The sequence below is a fragment of the Microcebus murinus genome, chromosome 17 (genome assembly GCF_040939455.1).
Source record: "Microcebus murinus isolate Inina chromosome 17, M.murinus_Inina_mat1.0, whole genome shotgun sequence".
Taxonomy (NCBI): Eukaryota; Metazoa; Chordata; class Mammalia; order Primates; family Cheirogaleidae; genus Microcebus; species Microcebus murinus.
Genome location: NC_134120.1, coordinates 13,112,244 through 13,133,357, shown reverse-complemented (window position 1 = coordinate 13,133,357; position 21,114 = coordinate 13,112,244). Strand labels below are relative to the sequence as shown.

The window sequence follows — 21,114 nt, the reverse complement described above, 5'->3', positions numbered from 1 at the left end:
AAAATGCTAATTCCAAACGGTTATATACTACATGATTCCATTTATATTTATAAAATACCAAAATTATAGAGATGGAAAGTAGATTAATTGTTGCTAGGGGTTAAGGAGGGGGTGTAGGTGGGAGGGAAGTGCCTGTGGCTATAAAAGAGCAATGTGACCGATCCTTGTATTGATAGAAATGTTCTGTATCTTGACAGTATCAATGTCAATATCCTGGTTGTACTATATGTTATCCTATAGTTTTGCATAAAGTTACCATTGGGAAAAACTGGGTAAAGAATACACAGGATCTCTCTGTATTATTTCTTATAATCTTCTGTGACTCTATAATTATGTCAAAATAAAATGTTTAATTAAAATTTTTTTTTAGTTCACAGGCTATACAAAAAAGGCTGTACAAAAAAGGCTGTACAAGAGATAGGGTGGGGCTGGTCTGATGGAAGTGTGTTATCAGAACTTACTAACATTAGTGTCACTAAACTTAGGGCCATGGGTGTTGACCTCTATCCTAGACTGCAAGCTATATGGAAATAGGGACCATGATTTTTCTCTGATCTCTTTCCCCACTGCATCTTTAAAGTATAATGCAAGGCCTTATGGGCATTTAATCAATATTTGTTAAATGAATTATTAAAGTGAATAAGTTATAATTAAAAGAAATAATAATATCCTCTTCTTTCATTTTATATTACCTTGGCAAATTTAATCTGGACTTAAATCAGACTCTCTTAAAATAAAAGTCATAAACATAATAAAAATTAAATGTTAAAAAACAAAACAAAAATTGTTAAAGAAACAAAAATAATTTCTATAAAAACGAAGTAAAAACTAGCCCTGTAAGATACTGAAACATAAAGTTAAGTGTAATCCTGGCATTAGAATCAATATTCAGAACAATGGAAGAGAACTGATAGCCCTGTCACACAAGATACAGGAATCATCACAAAAAACAACTGTTCTGGCTGGACTCACTTTAAATTTATGAGCACAAATGAGATTTGGCTCTCATCAATGTCTCAAGCCTGAATGCACACTTGTGAATTACTTTTCTCTGTCTCTGAGCCAAACCACATCATGTCCTGTCATCTCTCCTCAAAGTTCTGTCACCTTCCTCCCATCTCAGCAGATGACTTTGCTTATTTTATTGAGAAAATACTGACAAGGCAATCATAAGGGACTTCTTTTCTCACCCTGAACCTACCCATATCTGTGCCCATATTTCCTCCCGCGCCAAACCCCTTCACTTCTGTTTTGGATCCCATCCCAACTTTCCTATTAAGGAATGTTACTTTTGCCAACTAGCCCATCGCCTCTTACACCACTGATTTTTCCCTCTTTTTGGTAAGCAAATTTTTTACCATATAAATGTATAATTTCTCTCATCCTAAAAACAAACCAAAAACTCTCCCAAGTTCCCATAGCTCCCTCCAGCACCATACTAATTTAAGGCATCTTAAATTTGGTATACCCCAAAACCTGCTCTTAATCTCCCACACCCTCCTTCACCAAACTCACTCCTTCTAAAGCCCTCTTCATCTCTGGAAATGGCTTTATCATTCACTTAGTTACTCAAGACAAAAAAATCTAGGAGTCACCCTTGATTCTTTTCTTTTTGCAGTATATCTAATCTATCAACAAATTCTATCAACCTCTCTTTCAAAATATTTTCTAAGTCTAGCCTCTTGTCACCATTTTAAATTGCTATACTAGTCTAAGCTGTCATCATCTGTAGCTTAGAATATTCCAACAGCCTCTTAATCTTTCTGCTCTTCTCTTGATCCCTCCAGTGTTCTTCACAGAGTGTCGTTTCAAAAATGTGAAGCAAATAAAATCACTACCTATACAACAGTCTAATGCTTCACTTCACACTTAGAATAAATTCCTAATTCCTTACAATGGCTTCAAGGCCACAAGTGATATCAAATGACTACTCTCCAAACTCTCTTTCTACCATGTTTCCCTTCTCACACTATTCTAGTTACACTAACATTCACGTTTTCAAAAGTGCTTACAGATACGTGGAAATGGTTATTATAGAAAGCCAATTTTTAAAAAAGTATATGTTTCCACATAAATTAAGACTTAAAGGATATACATCAACATGTTGAACAGTGGCTCACTCTGAGACAATGAATTATGAGTGACTTATTTTTTTCTTAATGCTTCCAGTATTCTCTATAATAAGCTTTTGATACATTTCTTGTGATGTTTACAAATTATGCTAGATTTAGCCACAAAATCAATTTAGATTGAAATCAATCGAAAGCTGATTTCATAATTACCGTTATGAAATCTTCAACTCTATTCTGCTTTTGAGGCCTCAGAGGATACTTCAAAATCTGTACCAGTCCCTGAGATTAAAATCCTCAATCCAATAAACTGGATATAATGGTCACAACTTCTTCATGTTATAAGGCTGTTTATTCCCCATCTCAGGGACTGAAGCTTGGAATCACAGGTGAGATGAGTGAGGGAGTGCAAACCACCCAGCATATGGCCCAAAGATCAAATCCAGGAAAGCTCAATTTGACCTTGGTTCCAAGGAGGAAACCAGGAAAGGAGGTTGGGAGCCAAGTAGATGAAGAAAGGTAATAAGAACTGTAAAATATTACACTACAGAAAGGATAAACAAAATGTGATATATACATATGAGACATTATTCAGCAATAAAAAACAATGAAGTACTTAACACATGCTATAATACAGATGAATGCCAAAAAAAACTATACTAAATAGAGGAAGGTAGATGCAAAAGATTACATATTGTATGATTCTATTTATATATTTGCTGGTGTCTGTGGCTCACACATGTAGTCCCGACTACTCAGGAGACTGAGGCAGGAGCATCAGTTGAGACCAGGAGTTCAAGACCAGCTGTGGCAACATAGCTAGATCTTCGTCTCTAATTAAAAAAGGAAAGAAAAGGAATGTCCACAAAAAGCAAATATGTAGAGACAGAAAGCAAATTAGTGGTTGCCTGGGACGCAGGATGAGAATGGAGATAGATTGTAAACAGGCACAGGGGAATATTTTGGGTGATGGAAATGTTCAAAAACTAGATCGTGTTGCTGGCAGCACAACTCCATACATTTGTTATAAATCATTGAAATGATTTATATCATTTCAATGATTTATAACAAACACTTAAATCATTTAAAATCTTAAAATAGATAGATTTTAACCTATGTAAATAATGCCTCAATAAAGCTGTAAAAATTTTAGAAAGAAAGAAAAGATTACATGCTAGCAAATTTTTGGTGTTAAATTTTGCTATCACTTCTAAGTCAAAATGTGAAATCTGACTTGATCTCTAAACAAAAATGTTTTGTAAAATCAGCAGGTGATCCATCCTCAAGTTTAATGAAAAGTTTATCTATAAAAGGTATTCCACACATCATTTATCTGCTTTCAATGGCCTGAAATGACTGACTCTTGGCTCATTTAAGCTGACACTATTGGCAGAAAACAGTTGTGAAGCTCATCATCTTCATGCAATTGAGCCATAGGCATCCAGCTTGTAATATTTTGCATCAGTCAAGTCTTGGTGTCATCTCAGCATAGCAGAGTTAAAGGAACATCAAATTTCAATTTGAAATGAGTTCAACTATTCCCATTCTCCCCCATAACTATTTTGACATCATTTAAATCAGTAATTCTCAAGGTGGACATGTGTGTGATGGTAGAGGGGACAGTGTATGTGTATGGGGCCACACACAGAATTGCCAGGCAGGCCTTTTCAACCAGCACAATGGGTGATAAAAAGTTGATTTTATTTCTCCTTAATCAGGGTGATGGGCAATAGAAGCAGGTCATGTCTGTTAGATATACTGGGGCAGAAAAAGGTTGAGAATCATTGATTTTAATAATTAAGCCTGGTATTCATTGTAAGAGTACAGACATTTTATGTCACTTATTAATTACATTTAGGATATTCAAAAATTATTAAGTAGTTTCATGAGTTTTCATTATATCTAAAGAGAAATGATACTTTAGTTGTCATTTGTATTTTAATGAGTTATAACAGTGCATGTAGGAAACAATTAAAATCCAAATGAACAATGCTATCAAATCAAACTGGAGCTCAAACTGATGATCCTGACTCTATTCACCTCCCTACAAATACATTTAGAACATAAATTTACATATATGTTTTTATAGTTATGAAAATTACCTCAAAGGAATTTTTCTTTAGCTTTAAAAATGCACTTTCAGTATGCCATATAAAAGGCAATACCTCTGTAAAGTTTATGACCTGCTATAAATGAAGATAAAGTGTAAAGATCACAAGAAGAAAGTACTAAATTAGCTCTGTCAGCTGAACACAATTTTATGATCTGGGCAGGATATTTTTCACACGGCTATTAAAAAAACACCTGATGCCACAGGTTCTCAAGAGAAACACTAAACTTATACTAGCATCTTCAGTCAAGTATACTGACTGCAGTGTATTCCTTTCTGAGTCTCCAGCAGTTTTTGGTAAAATCTGCTCTGAAGGTGCATTATGCATAGAGTTCTACACCTATAAACAGATGTACTAGATATACTGCCTAATGCCCTAGAATGCAATCTCTATTGTTAAAGAAACTATTACTTATTTATTAACCTGAAACTAAAATGTGACAAATCTCTCAAAAGAATTCTGGAAACCCACTACAGTAACCACAATGCCATAAAGATTATAGTTACATGCCAGACTACATTCGTGGGGCTAGTTAGCACCCACTCCTCTCTAAAGTTCTGAGATAGATTCTCACCGCTTCAGCATTCATAAAGCAATAAAATAGTGAGGACACAGGGACAACTTTCCATGCCTTTTATTCATAGGCATGGAATAGCTGAAGTTATTAACTATATTACTAATACAAAAGGGTTTAGAAATAAAATTTGTCAAAAAGGGAAACCACTGCAGGCACATAATTCAAATAACCCTGGTCAAATAACTCATGAAGGGAACTATGCCAGTAAGTTTATTATCAGCAACATCTCAGCTTTTCAAATATACTTTTACATAGGAATAATTAGAGACCCAAAACTTAAAACAACATTTTCACAAATAGAAAGCAGAAAAAATACAACAATGCAGTTTTGATATGTAAACCCTATACTATGGTGCTTTTGTTTTCTTTTTTTCTTTTTTCTTTTAGATTTCCCCCACCCCCTCAGCTTGTTTTGAATCTTGAAGTATATTTTTCCTCTACTATCCAAGTCATTCCTGGCAATAAATTAGATGTTTATGAAGACGCATGAACCACTCATGCCCACTGAACAGTACTACATGATTCACAGAGGCAGTGTATGCCATTACTGCTATAAAGGACACAAAGAGAAGACCTTAGAATTCTAACTTACCAAGAGCAGCAATAACGAAATCTCACATTGCAGCATCGATCAGGGGCAATTCCATTTAGAAAGTCTAAATTCACTAATTCAGATGTCATTTTTGCCTCTCCATCCTGACCTCTCTTCCCCAACTCCCCTCCCCTCTGCAATCATCTCCCTTTCTTAATATGGGATCTTACGGATAATATAAGAGACAAGACAAACAGAGCAAGGAGATATTTCACCAGTAATGACCAGGAAAGTATGTAGGAAATTTATGTGGAGTATTTCTGTGCCCTCAGTCTGATGAACAGAACTGAGATCCGTGGTTCCTTATTATACCTGCCTTCAAGAAGTTTCTCAGAGCCAGCACCCCATTTTACCTATCTGTGGGAGTTAGATTCCCTGATGATGAAGCACTGAGAATGAGATAAACTATGGTTTAAATTAACTTATTAACTGGCTATGCCTTTATCATCTTCCCATCCACTTTGGATTTTTAATGTTGTATAGATGGGGGTGTAATGACTATACCAGGACAACAGACATAGACCACGACTGTCCCACCATTGTGTTTCCCTTGGTTTGAATAATGTTCACTGCTTGATGCCTGTGTAAAGGGAATGCAAGGCTGTGTAAAGGAATGCAAGAAACAAGGCTGAAAGTTACCACACAAGTGCCAACAAGAACGTTATGCTAGATGTTAAAGGCAAGTTTTGCAATGGCTGTTTTAAAAATGCATCAAGCCAACACAGGTAACAGAAGTAAAAATAAATAAATTGGACTATATCAAAATAAAAAACTTTTGTGCATCAAAGGACATTATCAACTGAGTAAACTATAGAATGGCAGAAAATATTTGCAAATAAGGGGTTAATATCTAGAATATATAAAAATTCCTATAACAACAAAACAACAAATAACACAATTCAAGAATGGCAAAATGACTTAAGAGACATTTCCCCAAAGAAGATACACAAATGGCCAACAAGTATAAGAAAAGATGCTAAATATGAGGTACCCAGAATAGTCAGATTCACAGGAACATAAAGTGGAATTGTGGTTGCCAGGGACTGGGAGGAAAGGAACATGGGGAGGCATCATGTAATAGGCATAGAGTTTCAGTTATGCAAGATGAAAAAGTTCTGGAGATTGATTGCACAATGATGTGAATATACTCTCTACTAAACAGTGTACTTTAAAATGGTTAAGATAGTAAATATTATGTTATGGGTAAAATACCACAAGTTTTTAAAAATGAAAAAAAAATCTATTAAGGAGAAAGAAGGTAAAAGTTGGCAATTTGGCTTTGTGCAAAGTACTATGACACGGTGAAGGGCCTTGCAACATCACTGCAACCTGGGAGATCCAACCTTGAAGGAAAGAGGAAAAACTACGCCTAGAGGTACATATGATTTCAGCATATCAAAATAGAAATGAAGAGTAGCTGCTGAGGTATGATGCCAGGAACACGTAAGGACACTTGTAATGACCCTGACTGTGCTGGTTCAGTAGTGTCTCTATTTCCAGGCACACATCCCACCCCACTCCCCACTCCATGGACTAAAAAAGGTTGTCAAGACTTCTAACTCCCAGGCAATCACTTGTGGAAGTAACATCTAAAATACTGAAGCTCAGCGCTTCTCGGCCGTTTGGCTAAGATCAAGTGTAGTATCTGTTCTTATCAGTTTAAGATACTGAAGCTTAAATAAACCAAAGAATATGGCTCTTCACTTATATGCCAATGGAATGTATACTGTAGCTTTGTATTCAAGGTTCTCCAAGTTATGCCTCCCAGAGGCTGTTTTCTAGAAATTTCTTTATCCAAAACCCATGGTTTCTGAAATACAAATTATTTATCACACATATGTATTGGAGTGTTTTTTACCTCTATAGCTTTGCTCATGTCCATTCTGTCTGTCTAAAACACTCTTTCCAAATCTCTAAGTCCCCTAATTATACCTTTCATTCAAAGCCCAGGTCAATTGAATTCAATTGCTTCTCCCCTGAGAAGCCTTCCCTTACCCTGCAAGGCTGAGACAGATGCCCTAAGTGTCCCCTTGGACACTCTAAATATCAACGAGACAGACTATTCTAGAACTTCCCAAAGTGCACCATATCACCTGCTCACAAGTCCGTTTCCTCCTCCAGTCTTGAGCTCCCTGAGAGCCCAGAACTGTGTTTCTCATCCCCAACAACTGCCCTGGCATACAGTTGGTGCCTAATAAATATTTGCAGGATCAACTTGAGATCATGAATATGAAAAGGTGCTTTGTACTGTATACACATTATCAACAGTAATAACAGTAAAAATTTTTACTTTGAAGAAAAAGTACGCCAGGTATAGATAAACCTCAAACTAATCGGAGAAAATATGAAATTCTTAATTAGTGCAATATAATTTAATAATGTTGTTTATAAATTAATGATGCATTTTCCTGTGGAAATTATATCCTTTTCATTCCTTGGCACCTCTTTAGAGCCAAACCAATTTAGATTTCTCCCATCAAAAAAGTTTCACACCAACACTCACAGCAGCATTATTCACAATAACCAAAAGGTAGAAACAACCCAAGTATCCATTGAGAGATGAATGAATAAACAAAATATGGTATATACATATAATGAAATTTTATTCAGCCTTTAAAAGGAAGGAAATTCTGATACATGCTACAATATAAATGAACATTGAGGACATTATGCTAAGTGAAATAAGCCAGTCACAAAAAGACAAAAATACTATATGATTTCACTTATATGAGATACCCAGAGTAGTAAAATTGATAGAAACAGAAAGTAGAATGGTGGTTGCCAGTGGCTTAGGGTAGGGAGAACAGGGAGTTAGTGATTAATGGGTTCAGATTTTCATTTTTACAAGATGGAAAGAATGCTGGAGACAGATGTTAGTGATAGTTACACAATCATGTTAATGTACTTAATTTACTGAGCTGTAGACTTAAAAATGGTTACGATGGTAAATTTTATTATGTATATTTTACCACAATTAAAAATAAAACAAAAAGTCTCACACACAAAAATGGTATATTTTATCAGAATATTTTCCAAACAAATAAAATTCTGATCTATGTCTAAAATGAAAACAAATTAATCAAATTAAAGAGAGTATGTCAAGAATAAGAGACAATATAAGAAATACTATGAAGGGCAAAAACATAGAACTACAAAACAATAATAGTAGTAGCTGACATTTATTGAAGATTATTAGATGCCAGGCACTATGCTAAATTTTTTACATCAATTAATTCATTCAAAATGACTATAAGAGAAAAGTGGGCTTAGAAAGATTCGGTTGCTCACCAATGGTCTCATAGCTAAAATGTGACAGAAATAGGATTCAAATCCAGGTGCACTAATCTAAAGCCAGTGACCCATTATCTGCTTGGATACTTTGGAATGAGAGAGCTGGTGAGAAGAAGGAGATATCAAAACTTCCCCTAAGCTTTCAAATTTAAGAGACAAGTAAAAACAAAAATCAGTGATCTATGGAGTATTTTTTACATGGTAAGCAAATATGGCATGCAAGAGATTCAAATCAGATCTAGAATCCATCTCAGAATGAATTTGGGGGAACAAAAGCCAAAGGATCAACTTTGTTTTCTTTTTTCTCAAAAAGAAGAAATTTAGCAGATTATGATGATCATTGACATTCAAATCACAATACAGAGGAAACTGACTTTCTTCAGCTTACACTTTAAATAATGTTACAGGTATCGCATGTTAAAATGTTCTCATATTAAAGATTCTAAGAGGCAGAAGAATGATTACATGAAATTTAAACCACCACACAAAATTCACACTGCAAATTGAGTAGGCTTATTTTCATAAACAGAGATTGAGAGATTAAGAAACCACACAAGGACACTAGAGTGATCTACTTTGAAATCCCAGAGTCAAGCAATTTCTCTTGCATCTTCCACTGTCCTTTAGTTCTCTCCAGACTTAACATCTATCCTCCTCCCTACAGTCTACCAAGAAAATACCTGCTAATGTGTTAAGGCCAAAAACTGAAGAGATGTGAATTGCTACTTACTATGCCTACCTCAAAATCATAGTGATATCTTCTATCCTAAGATATTTTTATTTTTTCACGGCACTCTTAATAACTTTTATGTGAGTATAGTTATGCGCCACATAACATTTCAGTTAACAATGGACCATACATACAACACTGGTCCCGTAAGATTATAATAGATTAGCCAGGAGCAGTGTCACATGCCTATATCCTAACTACTTGGGAGGCTGAGCAAGGAGGATCACTTGAGACTAGAAGTTCAAGATTACAATGAGCTATGATCATGCCACTGCATACTAGCCTGGGTAATAGAAAGAGACCCTGTCTCTAAAAATATCTTCTGGTAGCTCTGTGGAAAAATAAAATAAAATAAAATGATAAATTTAAAAAAAGATTATAATAAAGCTGAAACATACCTGTCATCTACTGACATCACAGCCATTGTAATGTTGTTGCAATTCAATGCATTACTCATGTCTGTGGTGATGATGGTGTAAACAAACCTACTGTGCTATCAGTTATATAAAAGCATAGCACATAAAATTATATATAATACATAACACTTGATAATAAACGACTATGTTACTGGTTTCTATACTTACTATACTTTTTATTATTATTTTAGTGTATACTCCTTTTGCTTACTAAAAAAAAGTAAGCTATAAATCAGTCTCAGGTAGGTCCTACAGGAGGTATTCCAGAAGGCATTGTTATCACAGGAGATGACAGCTCCATGCATGTTGCCATTGAAGACCTGCTAGTGGGACAAGATGTGGAGATGGAAGACAGTGATATTGATGATCCTGATCCTGTGTAGACCTAAGCTAATGTGTGTTTGTCTTAGTTTCTAACAAAAAAGTTGAAAAAGTGAAATAAAAAAATTTTTCTAAGGCCAGGCATGGTGGCTCAAGCCTGTAATCCTAGCACTAGGAGGCCAAGGCGGGTGGACTGCTCGAGGTCAGGATTCGAACTGAATCCAGCAGTTCGAATCCAGCCTGAGCAAGAGCGAGATCCCGTCTCTACTATAAATAGAAAGAAATTAATTGAACAACTGATATATATAGAAAAAATTAGCCAGGCATGGTGGCGCATGCCTGTAGTCCCAGCTACTCGGAAGGCTGAGGCAGTAGGATCGCTTGAGCCCAGGAGTTCGAGGTTGCTGTGCGGTAGGCTGATGCCACGGCACTCACTCTAGCCTGGGCAACAAAGTGAGACTCTGTCTCAAAAAAACAAACAAAAAAATTTCTACATAGAAAAAAGCTTATAGAATAAGGATTTAAAGAAGGAAAATACTTTTGTACAGCTATACGATTTTTGTATTTTAAGGGAAGTATTATTACAAAAAAGTCAAAAAGTTAAATAAAATTTAAAAGTTTATTAAGCAAAAAAGTTACAGTAAGCTAAGGTTAATTCATTATTGAAGAAAGAAAAAAAATTTTTTGATACATATAGTATAGCATAACTATACAGTAATGTCCTAGGCCATCACAATCCCTTACCACTCACTCACTGACTCACACAGAGCACCTTTCTGTCTTGCAAGCTTCATTCATGGCAAGTGCCCTATACAGATGTACCATATTTTAAAAATCTTTTATGCTGTATTTTTACTGTATCTTTTGTATGTTTAGATATGCAAGTACTTACCATTGTGTTACAATTGTCTACAGTATTCAGTGTAATAACAATCTGTACAGGTTGGTAGCCTAGAAGCAATAAGCTACACCACATAGCCTAGGCATATAGTAGGCTACACCATTCAGGTTTATGTATGCACTCTCTATGATGTTCATATAGTGACAAAATCAGCTAATGGCACAGTTCTCAAAACATATCCCCACTGATAAGTGATGCACGACTATATATACTATACCTTGTTCCAATATCAAGCCAGCTGCCATAATCCTTGACCAAGAAGAAAAAGTGCTATAAAATAAAAAGAAATATGGCTACATTAAAAACAAAGCTAGTTAGAGTTGGTCTAAAACCAAAGTTGTTTTTGGATTGTACGTTACAGATTTCTGATCCTTCAGAACTACTATCTGACTAGAATCAACAAAAATAGTCCATTTACTGAAATTTTTGCTCAGATTAAAATGAGCAATAGTCTAAAATCCAGAAACAAAATTATCATTCAATCAAATGGACACAAAAGTGATACCTGTGAATAACTAGAAATAAAGAAGAATCAGTCAACTTTTGTAAAAGACACTAAATAATATCAAAGATGTTAGGGAAAGAAGCTATATCATTCATTCATCAATAAATATTTACTGACTAACTACTATGTGCTGATAAATTCCCCCTCACAAGGCATATGATCTAGTGAGTGATTCAGTCAAATTATCAGGCATGTGTATATGCGTGTATGTGCACACATGCATGAGAGAGCGTGTGTGCACGCATCCAAGTGCAAGAGAAGAGTAACTATTCTCATTAAAAAACACAGGCAATTATGGGAGCACAGAGGAAGGGGTACATACACTGACTGGGGTAGAAGGGAAGGTTTTCCAATGAAAGGTGAAATCTAAGTGAAAATCAGGAGTCAGATGAAAGAAGAAGTTGGGGAGACAGAAGTGTCTGAGAGATGAAATAGCCTATATAAATACTGAGAGAGTCCAGGTAGACCATGGTAGGTTCAAAGTAAGGGAAGTGTAGGAAAAATAAAGAGAGAGGTGTAAGAGATGATGCCAGTCAAGTAAGCAGAAGCAACTGGCTTTAAAAGTTAAATTAAGCAATCCCTTTCTATAAAATTAATCAGAGAATTTTAATCTCTATTCACGTCTTGCTTATTTGCCACTTTGTGAGCAAAAATTAAAGCTGCTTTGTTCTTACATTATGTGTGGTCAATTTCAGAATATATTGGATACACAGTTCCATAACCCAAAAATGCTCTTATCTAAATTGAGCCACTAGGAATCTGATTGGGAAGTTACCCTGATAGGTGTGTGTAGTCACTTGTAGCATGGGATGTTATATGGTAAAGGATTAACCTTACTCAAAAAGAGCTCTGGCCTTTGTTTTCAGCTCCTGAGGGCTGATTTCTTGGTCCTTGAAATGTCATTCCCAGTAGAAGTTCTGCCTAGAGCCTTGGCCACCAGACAGTCTTAACAATTGATTTATGATTGGGGCTTTGAGCCATGTGTATTGGTTCTACCCATGGAAGGACTAAAGATTAAAGGTCAGCTGTGTGGGCAGTATGTGATCAAGCCCCTGTAAAAAGTCTGGACACCAAAGTTCGGGTATCTGGCAATAGTCTGTGTGTATTGTTACATATTGATACTGGGAGAGGAATGCTGTCCTGACTCCACAGTGAGAAAACAACAGATGCTCTGCATTCGGTGTCCTCCTGGACTCCGCCCTCTGCGTCTCTTCCCTTGGCTGATTTTAATCTGTATCACTTCACTGTAATAAACCATAACTGTGAATATAATAGTGTTCAGTGAGTTCTGTGAATCCTTCTAGTGAATTATTGAACCTGAGGGTGGATCTCGGAATCCCCAAACTTGCAGACATAAAATACATTCTTCTTTTTGTTAACATTCCTCACTCAGAACTTATTTATTATAGCTACATGTTGATAACATCTTCCCAATTGAAAAGCTGTATTTCCTTTTTCTTCCCTTCCCTCCTGCCCTTTCCTTTCTTTTTTAATCTGAGAGAAGGGCTAAAAATCAACATTTCAATCAGAAAATGAAATATTATCTAAATCTAAAGTTAGCTTTTTCTGTTGATTTCTTTTGAAAGGTTCATTTCAGATACAAAAGGAACATGGAACAGTAGATATAAAATGACAGATTGAATAAATCAAGTATTAAGACTTTCGACACCTTAAGAAGAGCACTCTTACTGGATAACTAACATAAAAAGAAAGTAATTTATATGTGTAAATTATGCCTGCACTTAGAACTCAATATCTAAAGATTTCACATACAGAAACACATTCATATTTCTCTTGATTAAATTAACTCAGCATTTAAGTTTCTCAATCTTATTCATATTGATTATCCAATAATGCCTTACCAAAGCCATAGCATCTGATATGACGAGAACGATGAGAAAAAGGCTGGAAAAAAAATTTTTTAATTACATATAATAGGCACATTTTTCAAGCACATTAAAATCCAACTGAGAATAATCAAATAACCTGATATTCTGTTAGTGTTTTTGCTTCTCAAAATATTACTTTCAATAAGAGTTCTTTTCACATGATCATGGGTGACTGTCCCTCAGATGAGCTGGAGTTAAATAATGTATTAGAAAACTATACATTTGAAAAAGGACTAATATCCAGACTCTACAAGGAACTCAAATGAATCAGCAAGAACGAAACAAATAACCCCATTAAAAAGTATGCAAAAGACATGAACAGGCATTTTTCAAAAGGAAATATATAAATGGCCAACAAACATATGAGAAAATGCTTAACATCAGTAATCATCAGGGAAATACAAATTAAAACCACAATGAGATACCACCTTACCCCTGTCAGAATGGCCATTGTTAAAAATTCAAAAAACACTAGATGTTGGTGCTGATGAGGTCTAAAGGGAATGCTTATACACTGTTGGTGGGACTATAAATTAGTACAACCTCTGTGGAAAACAGTATGGAGATTCCTCAAAGACCTAAAAGTAGACCTACCATTCAATCTAGCAATCCCACTACTGGGGATCTACCCAAAGGAAAAGAAGTCATTAGATCAAAAAGACACATGCACTTGTATGTTTACTGAAATACAATTCACAATGCAAAGATATGTAATCAACCTAAGAGCCCATCAATTAATGAATGGATAAAGAAAATGTGGTGGAGTGTGTGTGTGTGTTTGTGTATACCACAGGGGAGCTAAGTGATGTGTATATGTGTTCATACAAAGTGGTATAATAGACTTTAGAGACTCAGAAGTGAGGAGGGTGGCTAAGGGAGTGAGAGATCAAAAATTACCCATCAGGTGCAACATATACTATTGAGGTGATGGGTACACTAAAAGCCGTGACTTCACCACTATACAATTCATCCATGGATCAAAAAACCACTTGTACCCCTAAACATATTGAAATAAAAAAAAAAGTTATTCAACACTCTGAATATTTATTGCAATGGAATGAATGGGACATGAATTATGATTTTTTAAATTAAACTTTGAGATAATTGTAGTCTCACATGCAATTGCAAGAAATAATGCAGAGTGATCCTATCCATGTATGCAATGGCCATCCAGCACAACCTTCTACCTAAAGCATGAATTCCCAAAGTAACAATCCCAATAAAGGCATTGTGTAGCACTAGTTTTAGTGGTTCCAATAAAAGAATCCATTCCATTTTAGACACCTTCAATGACTGAAAAGTACTTATGCTTTTTGGAAAAAAAAAATCAGTACAACAAAAAATTCTACTCTATGGACCTAGTTCTTCTGGAACAACAGAAAAAGAATAAATGCAATTCAAATGTAACAGACCTTACTTTATCTTTTTTTTTTAAAGTTTTGTTTGATTTTTAAAATAAATATTTTTTTCTAAAGAAAATGATTCTATTGTATGACAAAGATGATTTTTCAGAACCCTTGTGAAGTAACAGATAAATAAAGCAAAACTTCTTTGTGAAAACTAAGTAAAATTGACTCTAATAAAAATAATTTTAATAAATTAAAAAGGGAAATACTTAGTAGTTTTGTTTTATTTCATATAAAATTAATCAAAAATTAAGCTGGCTTTTCCAGTTTCTACTGGAAAATACTCCTTCAATAAAAGGTATTTAATGTTATAGTAATTCTGATTCAAATATAGATTTCTAAATATGGAAGTATAACATCCTAGAGATCAAAACATCCACCAGAACAAAATAGTATATTCAAAATGATGGTCAAAATATCTTATATTCACTTCTATTAGTACAGGGCATGAGACCACTAGCTTTTTGGTGGCTAGATCAAATTGTTGATAATCTTCCCAAGTTTTTTTTCAATCACTGCTTTGTAGCCATAGCTCTCATATAGTTGAGTATTTAATCAAATATAGAACTAAAAAATCATCCCTTCAGATCTCATTATCTGGTTGGTTGCTGAATACTTCTGTAATCCTAAAACTTTCTTCTCTTTCTCTGATGCCTTCTCATACTCTCTTATGCTTTGTTGCATTCTGAAGGTGATGAAGGTCTCCATGGTCCATGTCATTTTGTACTGTGAAATGGACTGGCTCCAGCTGTGACACTTTCGGCAGGTTGCTTTATACCCCTGTTCTAATCCACAACTTCTTGTTCCCTAGCCACCTTCTAGTTCAGAATGCATGTGCACCAGACAGAGTTCTGTCCATTGAGACATAATCAGAAATCTCCTGATGGGATATTTGAGAGAGACACTGCTGCCCTGACAGAAAGGAAGAATCAGCTGACTGATCTCTGTCTTTTCCCTCATTAGTCCTTTCCCTTTCTTCCTATCTGGACGGCAGATGAGATGCATGGAGGCACAAGGAGAAAAAACACGAGGATAAAAGCAACCCCTTAAGAAAGGAAAGCAGAAAGGGTTCCTGATGGCTTTGCAGAGTTCTGGGCTGCCAACCTCTAAACTCTATTCTAGGTGAGACACATAAATCTTATTTCTGTCAGCTACTGTTAGTTAGATTTTCATTGCTTACACCAAAACCATCCTTAACAGATCAACCATCAGAAAATATTCATGCCCAAATACTCCCTTTTAATAGCCTCTACCCAAAATACACAAAGTTTTGTTGATGAACTCATTATTAAGAATGAAAAACTAGATACATTATTGATATTTAGAAGGGATTTTAATTAAGGTTTAAATAGGAACTGGGGACATGTGGAATGAGAATAGAAGGCTTATCAAAGTGTGTGTGTGTTCTTAAATGAAAAGTTCATTTTAAGTCATGCAAAATAAAATGATGCTAACATAGCTTTCCTACTTCACTTTTGTTCAATACATATTTTGATGAGTTGGAAGAAAAGCAGTTAAAATCCTCTCACTGGTTGTTATATCCAACTTATGCTTGGTATTATGGACCTAATAAACAAGCATTAGTAAAATCCCCACCCCTATCTTAACTCTTAGGCCTTGAAGAGTTGTAAGAAAATGTTTAGTAACATAAATAATGAGGCTGTAAAAATGTGGACAGAAAGAAGAGATGATACTAGTAGTATGTGGCAAGTGGATCTGGCAGTGAGGAATGGATAGACTTTGGCTTGTATGATTGATTAAATAAAGAAAACAAGATGAGAAGTTAGTTTTCAATAGGAGGAAAAGGAATTGCTCAGTTCAATGTGTGACATTAAATTTAAAGAGTCAGTGTGACATGCAAGGTTTTAAAAGTCAAAAGAGAAGGCTTTTATAAAGCCTCAATTTTGTCACCTTTGCCTCAGTTCTCTACCATTATATTTAATTTTTCATTGCACTAGTTTCAGGATTGAATTACTATACACACATACATACAAATATAGGGATATAAACACACACACACACACTTTAATAAGCATTCTATTCTGATTCCACGTGTCCCCAGTTCCTATTTAAACCCTAATTAAAATCCCTTCTAAAAAGATTATCCACTAACAAAGAAGTAGGAAAGTACTTGTCATTCACCAGTGCTTCATAGCATCTAAGTAACCATCTTTTATGTGATATTGACAAGGCATAAATGTTCTCATTATTAAATTCATCTAAATATCTTGCAAAAATATACTAAACAAAACTAGAAATAAAATTTCTACTATTCTTAAGCGGCAGCAGAAAAATTTTTTTATTATGGCATATGCATGATAATATGCCAAACCCAGTTCTAGCTTAAACTCATCAAGAACAACATGCAAATTTATGCTAATATTAGTTATTTCTTTCAGCATTGAATATGCCAGCTTGATTCAAGAATAACAAAATTGCTAAGAAGCTTCATATTTATATCAAGTGTTTTTCAGAGCCCCTGTGCTGATGAGGCAATTTTATTGGTTAAAAAAAGCAAATAGTTGAGTTGACAGCTTCTCTTCCATAGTCTTGATTGCTTAAGACTGACTGCTCCAGAAATTCCTCAAAACTCAAAACATTCCATTTGTGAAATGTGTAGACATCAAGACTGAGAAACTGTGTACATTATTAACATTTAGAAAAGTTAATTTTAAGCCATGTAAAATGAAATTGTGTTCACAGATTTGTCTAATATATATTTAAGAAATAAGCCAAAAGAAAAGTTAGAATGATATCCCTTGTTTTTTGTAGACATAGGTATATCTATAACAAACAAGAAATTAATTCAATAATTTAACACTTACGCTTTACTGTTTTCTAAGGAGGCTTTTCACTAGCTTGAATAATTTTTTTTGAGACAGGATCTTGCTCTGTTGCCAAGGCTAGAGTGCAATGGTGTCATCATACCTCACTGCAGCCTCCAACTCCTAGGCTGAAGCAATTCTCCTGCCTCAGCCTCCTGAGTAGCTGAGACGACAGGCATGCACCACCACACTTGCCTAATTTTTTTTGTTTTTCTGTAGAGATGGGGTTTTGCTATTGCCAGGCTGATCTCGAACTCCTGAGCTAAAGCCAAATTCCCGCCTCAGCCTCCCAAAGTGCTAGGATTATAGGCATGAGCCACCATGCCTGGCTTTGAAAATATTCTAAAAGTATCTTATTGTTAAGAAAGCATATTTGTTTGATAGAAGCCCTAATCAACTAATTTCCTCTAATGAAAAGTGAATTCTGACTAAAAGGGTAAAATAGTTCTCATTTTTATAATAAACTATCTACATTAGAGTATCTTAATATTATAGCAACCACATAAAATATCTTTAAATGTTTACTTTTGTTTCCTAAAAATGTACAAATCCAATGCTTCTTAAACTAATTCATCTTACCTTTTTGATGATAACTGAGTAGTTAACTGAACCGCTTCAAAAGCACACATGACAAGAACAAAGGGGATTAAAATCTGTTTAAAAGAACAGATGATGCCATAAGTAACTGAAGCATTTGAAACACTTTTTGAAACAAATACTATTTCTACTTATACAAATATTTTTAATTTCTCAAGTAACATATATACTACTATAGAGCAAACACTGAAATAAAGGCATGATACCAATGACACATAAAATAGTGATGAAACTGATTTAAAATTTTACATTAATGCAGTAAAAAAGACAGCAAATATCAATAAATAACCCAAATAAAAATATCCCAAATAAAATATCAGCACTCAATGACATATTGCAAATTTGGTTCTATTTAACTCATTCTAATAATTAATGAGAATGTTTAAAATATTCCAAGAGGATGTGAAAGGTCCAGAATGCCCAAATCAAATAAATCAGGTAAATTGATAATTTGTTCACAAATCCCTGAGTTCATATGGTTATTTGAAACTATAATACTATAAACATGATCCAGCTGCTTTATCACCGCTTTTTGGCTTTTTAAACATATACATTTATTTCTGATTATGAAATCTATACTCATTGTAATAAATTTGAAAAATATAAGGAAAGGTATAATAAAATTTTTGTTGGCTGAAAACCCATAATACAGAGCTAATATTGTTAATATTTTAAGGTATTACTTTCCCATGACCAATTTTTAAAAATATATTTATTTGATGTTTCAAAAAAAAGAGGGTGAGATGGAAAATAAATGATGTTTAAAACTGCATAAAATTCTTTTTCAAGTGAAGGACATATGAATAATATAGAACTCAGAAGGGCCCTTATTTCTGAACAAATAAGTCAACAAAAGTCAAGTATACTATGTCATTAAAGCTTACTGAATTATGCTGCAGATTATGGATCTTGTATTCTAATTTTGAGCTTTGTATTTCTTTCTTTGTTCTTATTTTTAATTAAAGGCCCATGGTCTTTAATAGACTGGGAAAAGGACAACCACAATTTTTAAAAATGTCAAGGAAAATTAAGGAAATAATAACATGTTTTAAAATAATTCAATAGAGAATGGGACATGAGAAAATGTTGAATCTCTTTCTAACATTTCTTAAACTTACAGTTGTATTAGTGTAGTAACAAAAAGTAGATATTAATTCTATTAAGAGAACTGATATCTCGAACAATTATTACTTACATGATCTGAACAGAAAGTAATCAGATTTTAGGCAGGTATCAGTTACTTTATTTAGCCAAATATATACTAACTACACAAAATGTGCCAGGCATTATGGTTAAGGGAATTTGGTAGAGGAAATAAAACAAGGATAATGACCCTAGAGAAGAAGGGGAAGAACATGAATTACATTTCACTGGAGAGTCTAAACCCCTGGGAAGCTGAGGATATGTTATTATCTTTGTCTGGTCAGCACCGGAATGGTGCTTGGTACATTATTCAACGTAGCATTCAATGACATACTTGTCGAATGACTGCATCAATTCTAGGTACATGGATTATGAGAAAAGATAACATGTTGGCAACCTCACGGGTGGGGATCATGGGTTCTGGGAACTTCAGAATATTGAACAGCACTGCAGTTTTGATCACGGCTTCCCCACAGGCTTTAATCACATTTGATAAGACTTTCCAGGACTAACATGGAATCCTTACTATTTTGTAAGGTTCCATTTATATGCATGGGCCAGGCAGTGTTCTATCCTAAATGGTTTAAGTCATTGACTCATCAAACAGCCTTGGAAAGTACTCAAATGGGCTTAAGAGTGAAGCAAAAAAATTAATGTACTTTGGAGTAAGGGCTCCAATTCAGAATGGTATCAATGCCAAGTCTGAAAGGGTATCTTCTTTCCATTGCTATTTAACTGTGTCACAATGACTTTATAATATAAATGTAACATAATGTTACATAATCTTAATGTCACAATGCATTCATATAATCTTAATCAATAAATAGCTTAATAAAAATAATAAAATAAGAAAACTAACCTTCCACATCATCAGGGCTCCCATCATAAAAGGACTAAACACAGTCAGAAAACAATATACAGAAGCAAGGTCAAAGCTAGGGAATTATAAGCAAAGAAAAAGGATTTAGAATTCATGCTGTAACTTTAAATGAATGTTCTGCTAAATAGGATGTTTAAATTAATTCTCTGTATTTTTACTAGAACACAAGTATATATCATATCAAAAACTATTATGAAGCCACTAAAAGAAACAGGGTGGTAGATCTGAATATGCTGATACATACAAATCTCTAAAATATATCATTTAGTATAAAATGAAGTACAGGACAAAAGGTATAGAAATCCCAATTTGCATTATTTTTTGGTTACAAAATACTCTTTTCATTTAAAATTACCTGTTAATAGAAGCTATATTTCCAGTTCCAAAAAATGCTGTCACTAAGAAAAAAACCTAAATAGAGTTAAGGCAATGGCAAAACAAGTCAGAATTCATACAAATTTCTTTTTCATTCAGAAAAGATGCTAATTGTATCATGAGGATAATTTGTTTTTTAATTATGCACTGATCATGAAGTGTTTTAAATGAGTGCTCCATCATATCTCCTTATGAATGCATTTTGAAATAACCTTAGGAAGGTTATTTTCCTCTTCCCTAACAAGAACAAGTTGAACTGTGACTATAGTTGGCTACTAACAACTTTTTTTCCCAAAAGAATGTGGACTAGTGCATATCACAGACATTTTTGGCTGAAAGACATACTTTTAGTTCATATGTTTGCTGTGTGCCCACTACATGTAAAACACATGCTAGACTCTGAAATGCTCAAAAAGAAACAAGACATCATGTTTTAAAATAATTGAATAGAGAATGACACATGAGAAAATGCTGAACATCTTTTTG

General features: G+C 34.4%; 1 protein-coding gene and 1 pseudogene across 2 annotated transcripts in view; one reads left to right on the top strand and one right to left on the bottom strand.

Annotated features, from left to right (window-relative positions):
• PIGN (phosphatidylinositol glycan anchor biosynthesis class N) overlaps window positions 1–21,114 on the bottom strand; it is a 103,351-nt gene that overhangs the window by 4,673 nt on the left and 77,564 nt on the right. For both annotated transcript variants that reach the window (XM_012774488.3, XM_075993821.1), the window contains 5 exons: window positions 20,609–20,664; window positions 20,233–20,308; window positions 18,213–18,286; window positions 13,376–13,418; window positions 11,226–11,278 (listed from right to left, as the gene is read on the bottom strand). In XM_012774488.3, coding sequence (XP_012629942.2) covers window positions 11,226–11,278; window positions 13,376–13,418; window positions 18,213–18,286; window positions 20,233–20,308; window positions 20,609–20,664 — 302 coding nt within the window. The remainder of the gene's footprint in view (window positions 1–11,225; window positions 11,279–13,375; window positions 13,419–18,212; window positions 18,287–20,232; window positions 20,309–20,608; window positions 20,665–21,114) is intronic.
• On the top strand, window positions 6,956–7,058 carry LOC142861729 (uncharacterized; annotated as a pseudogene).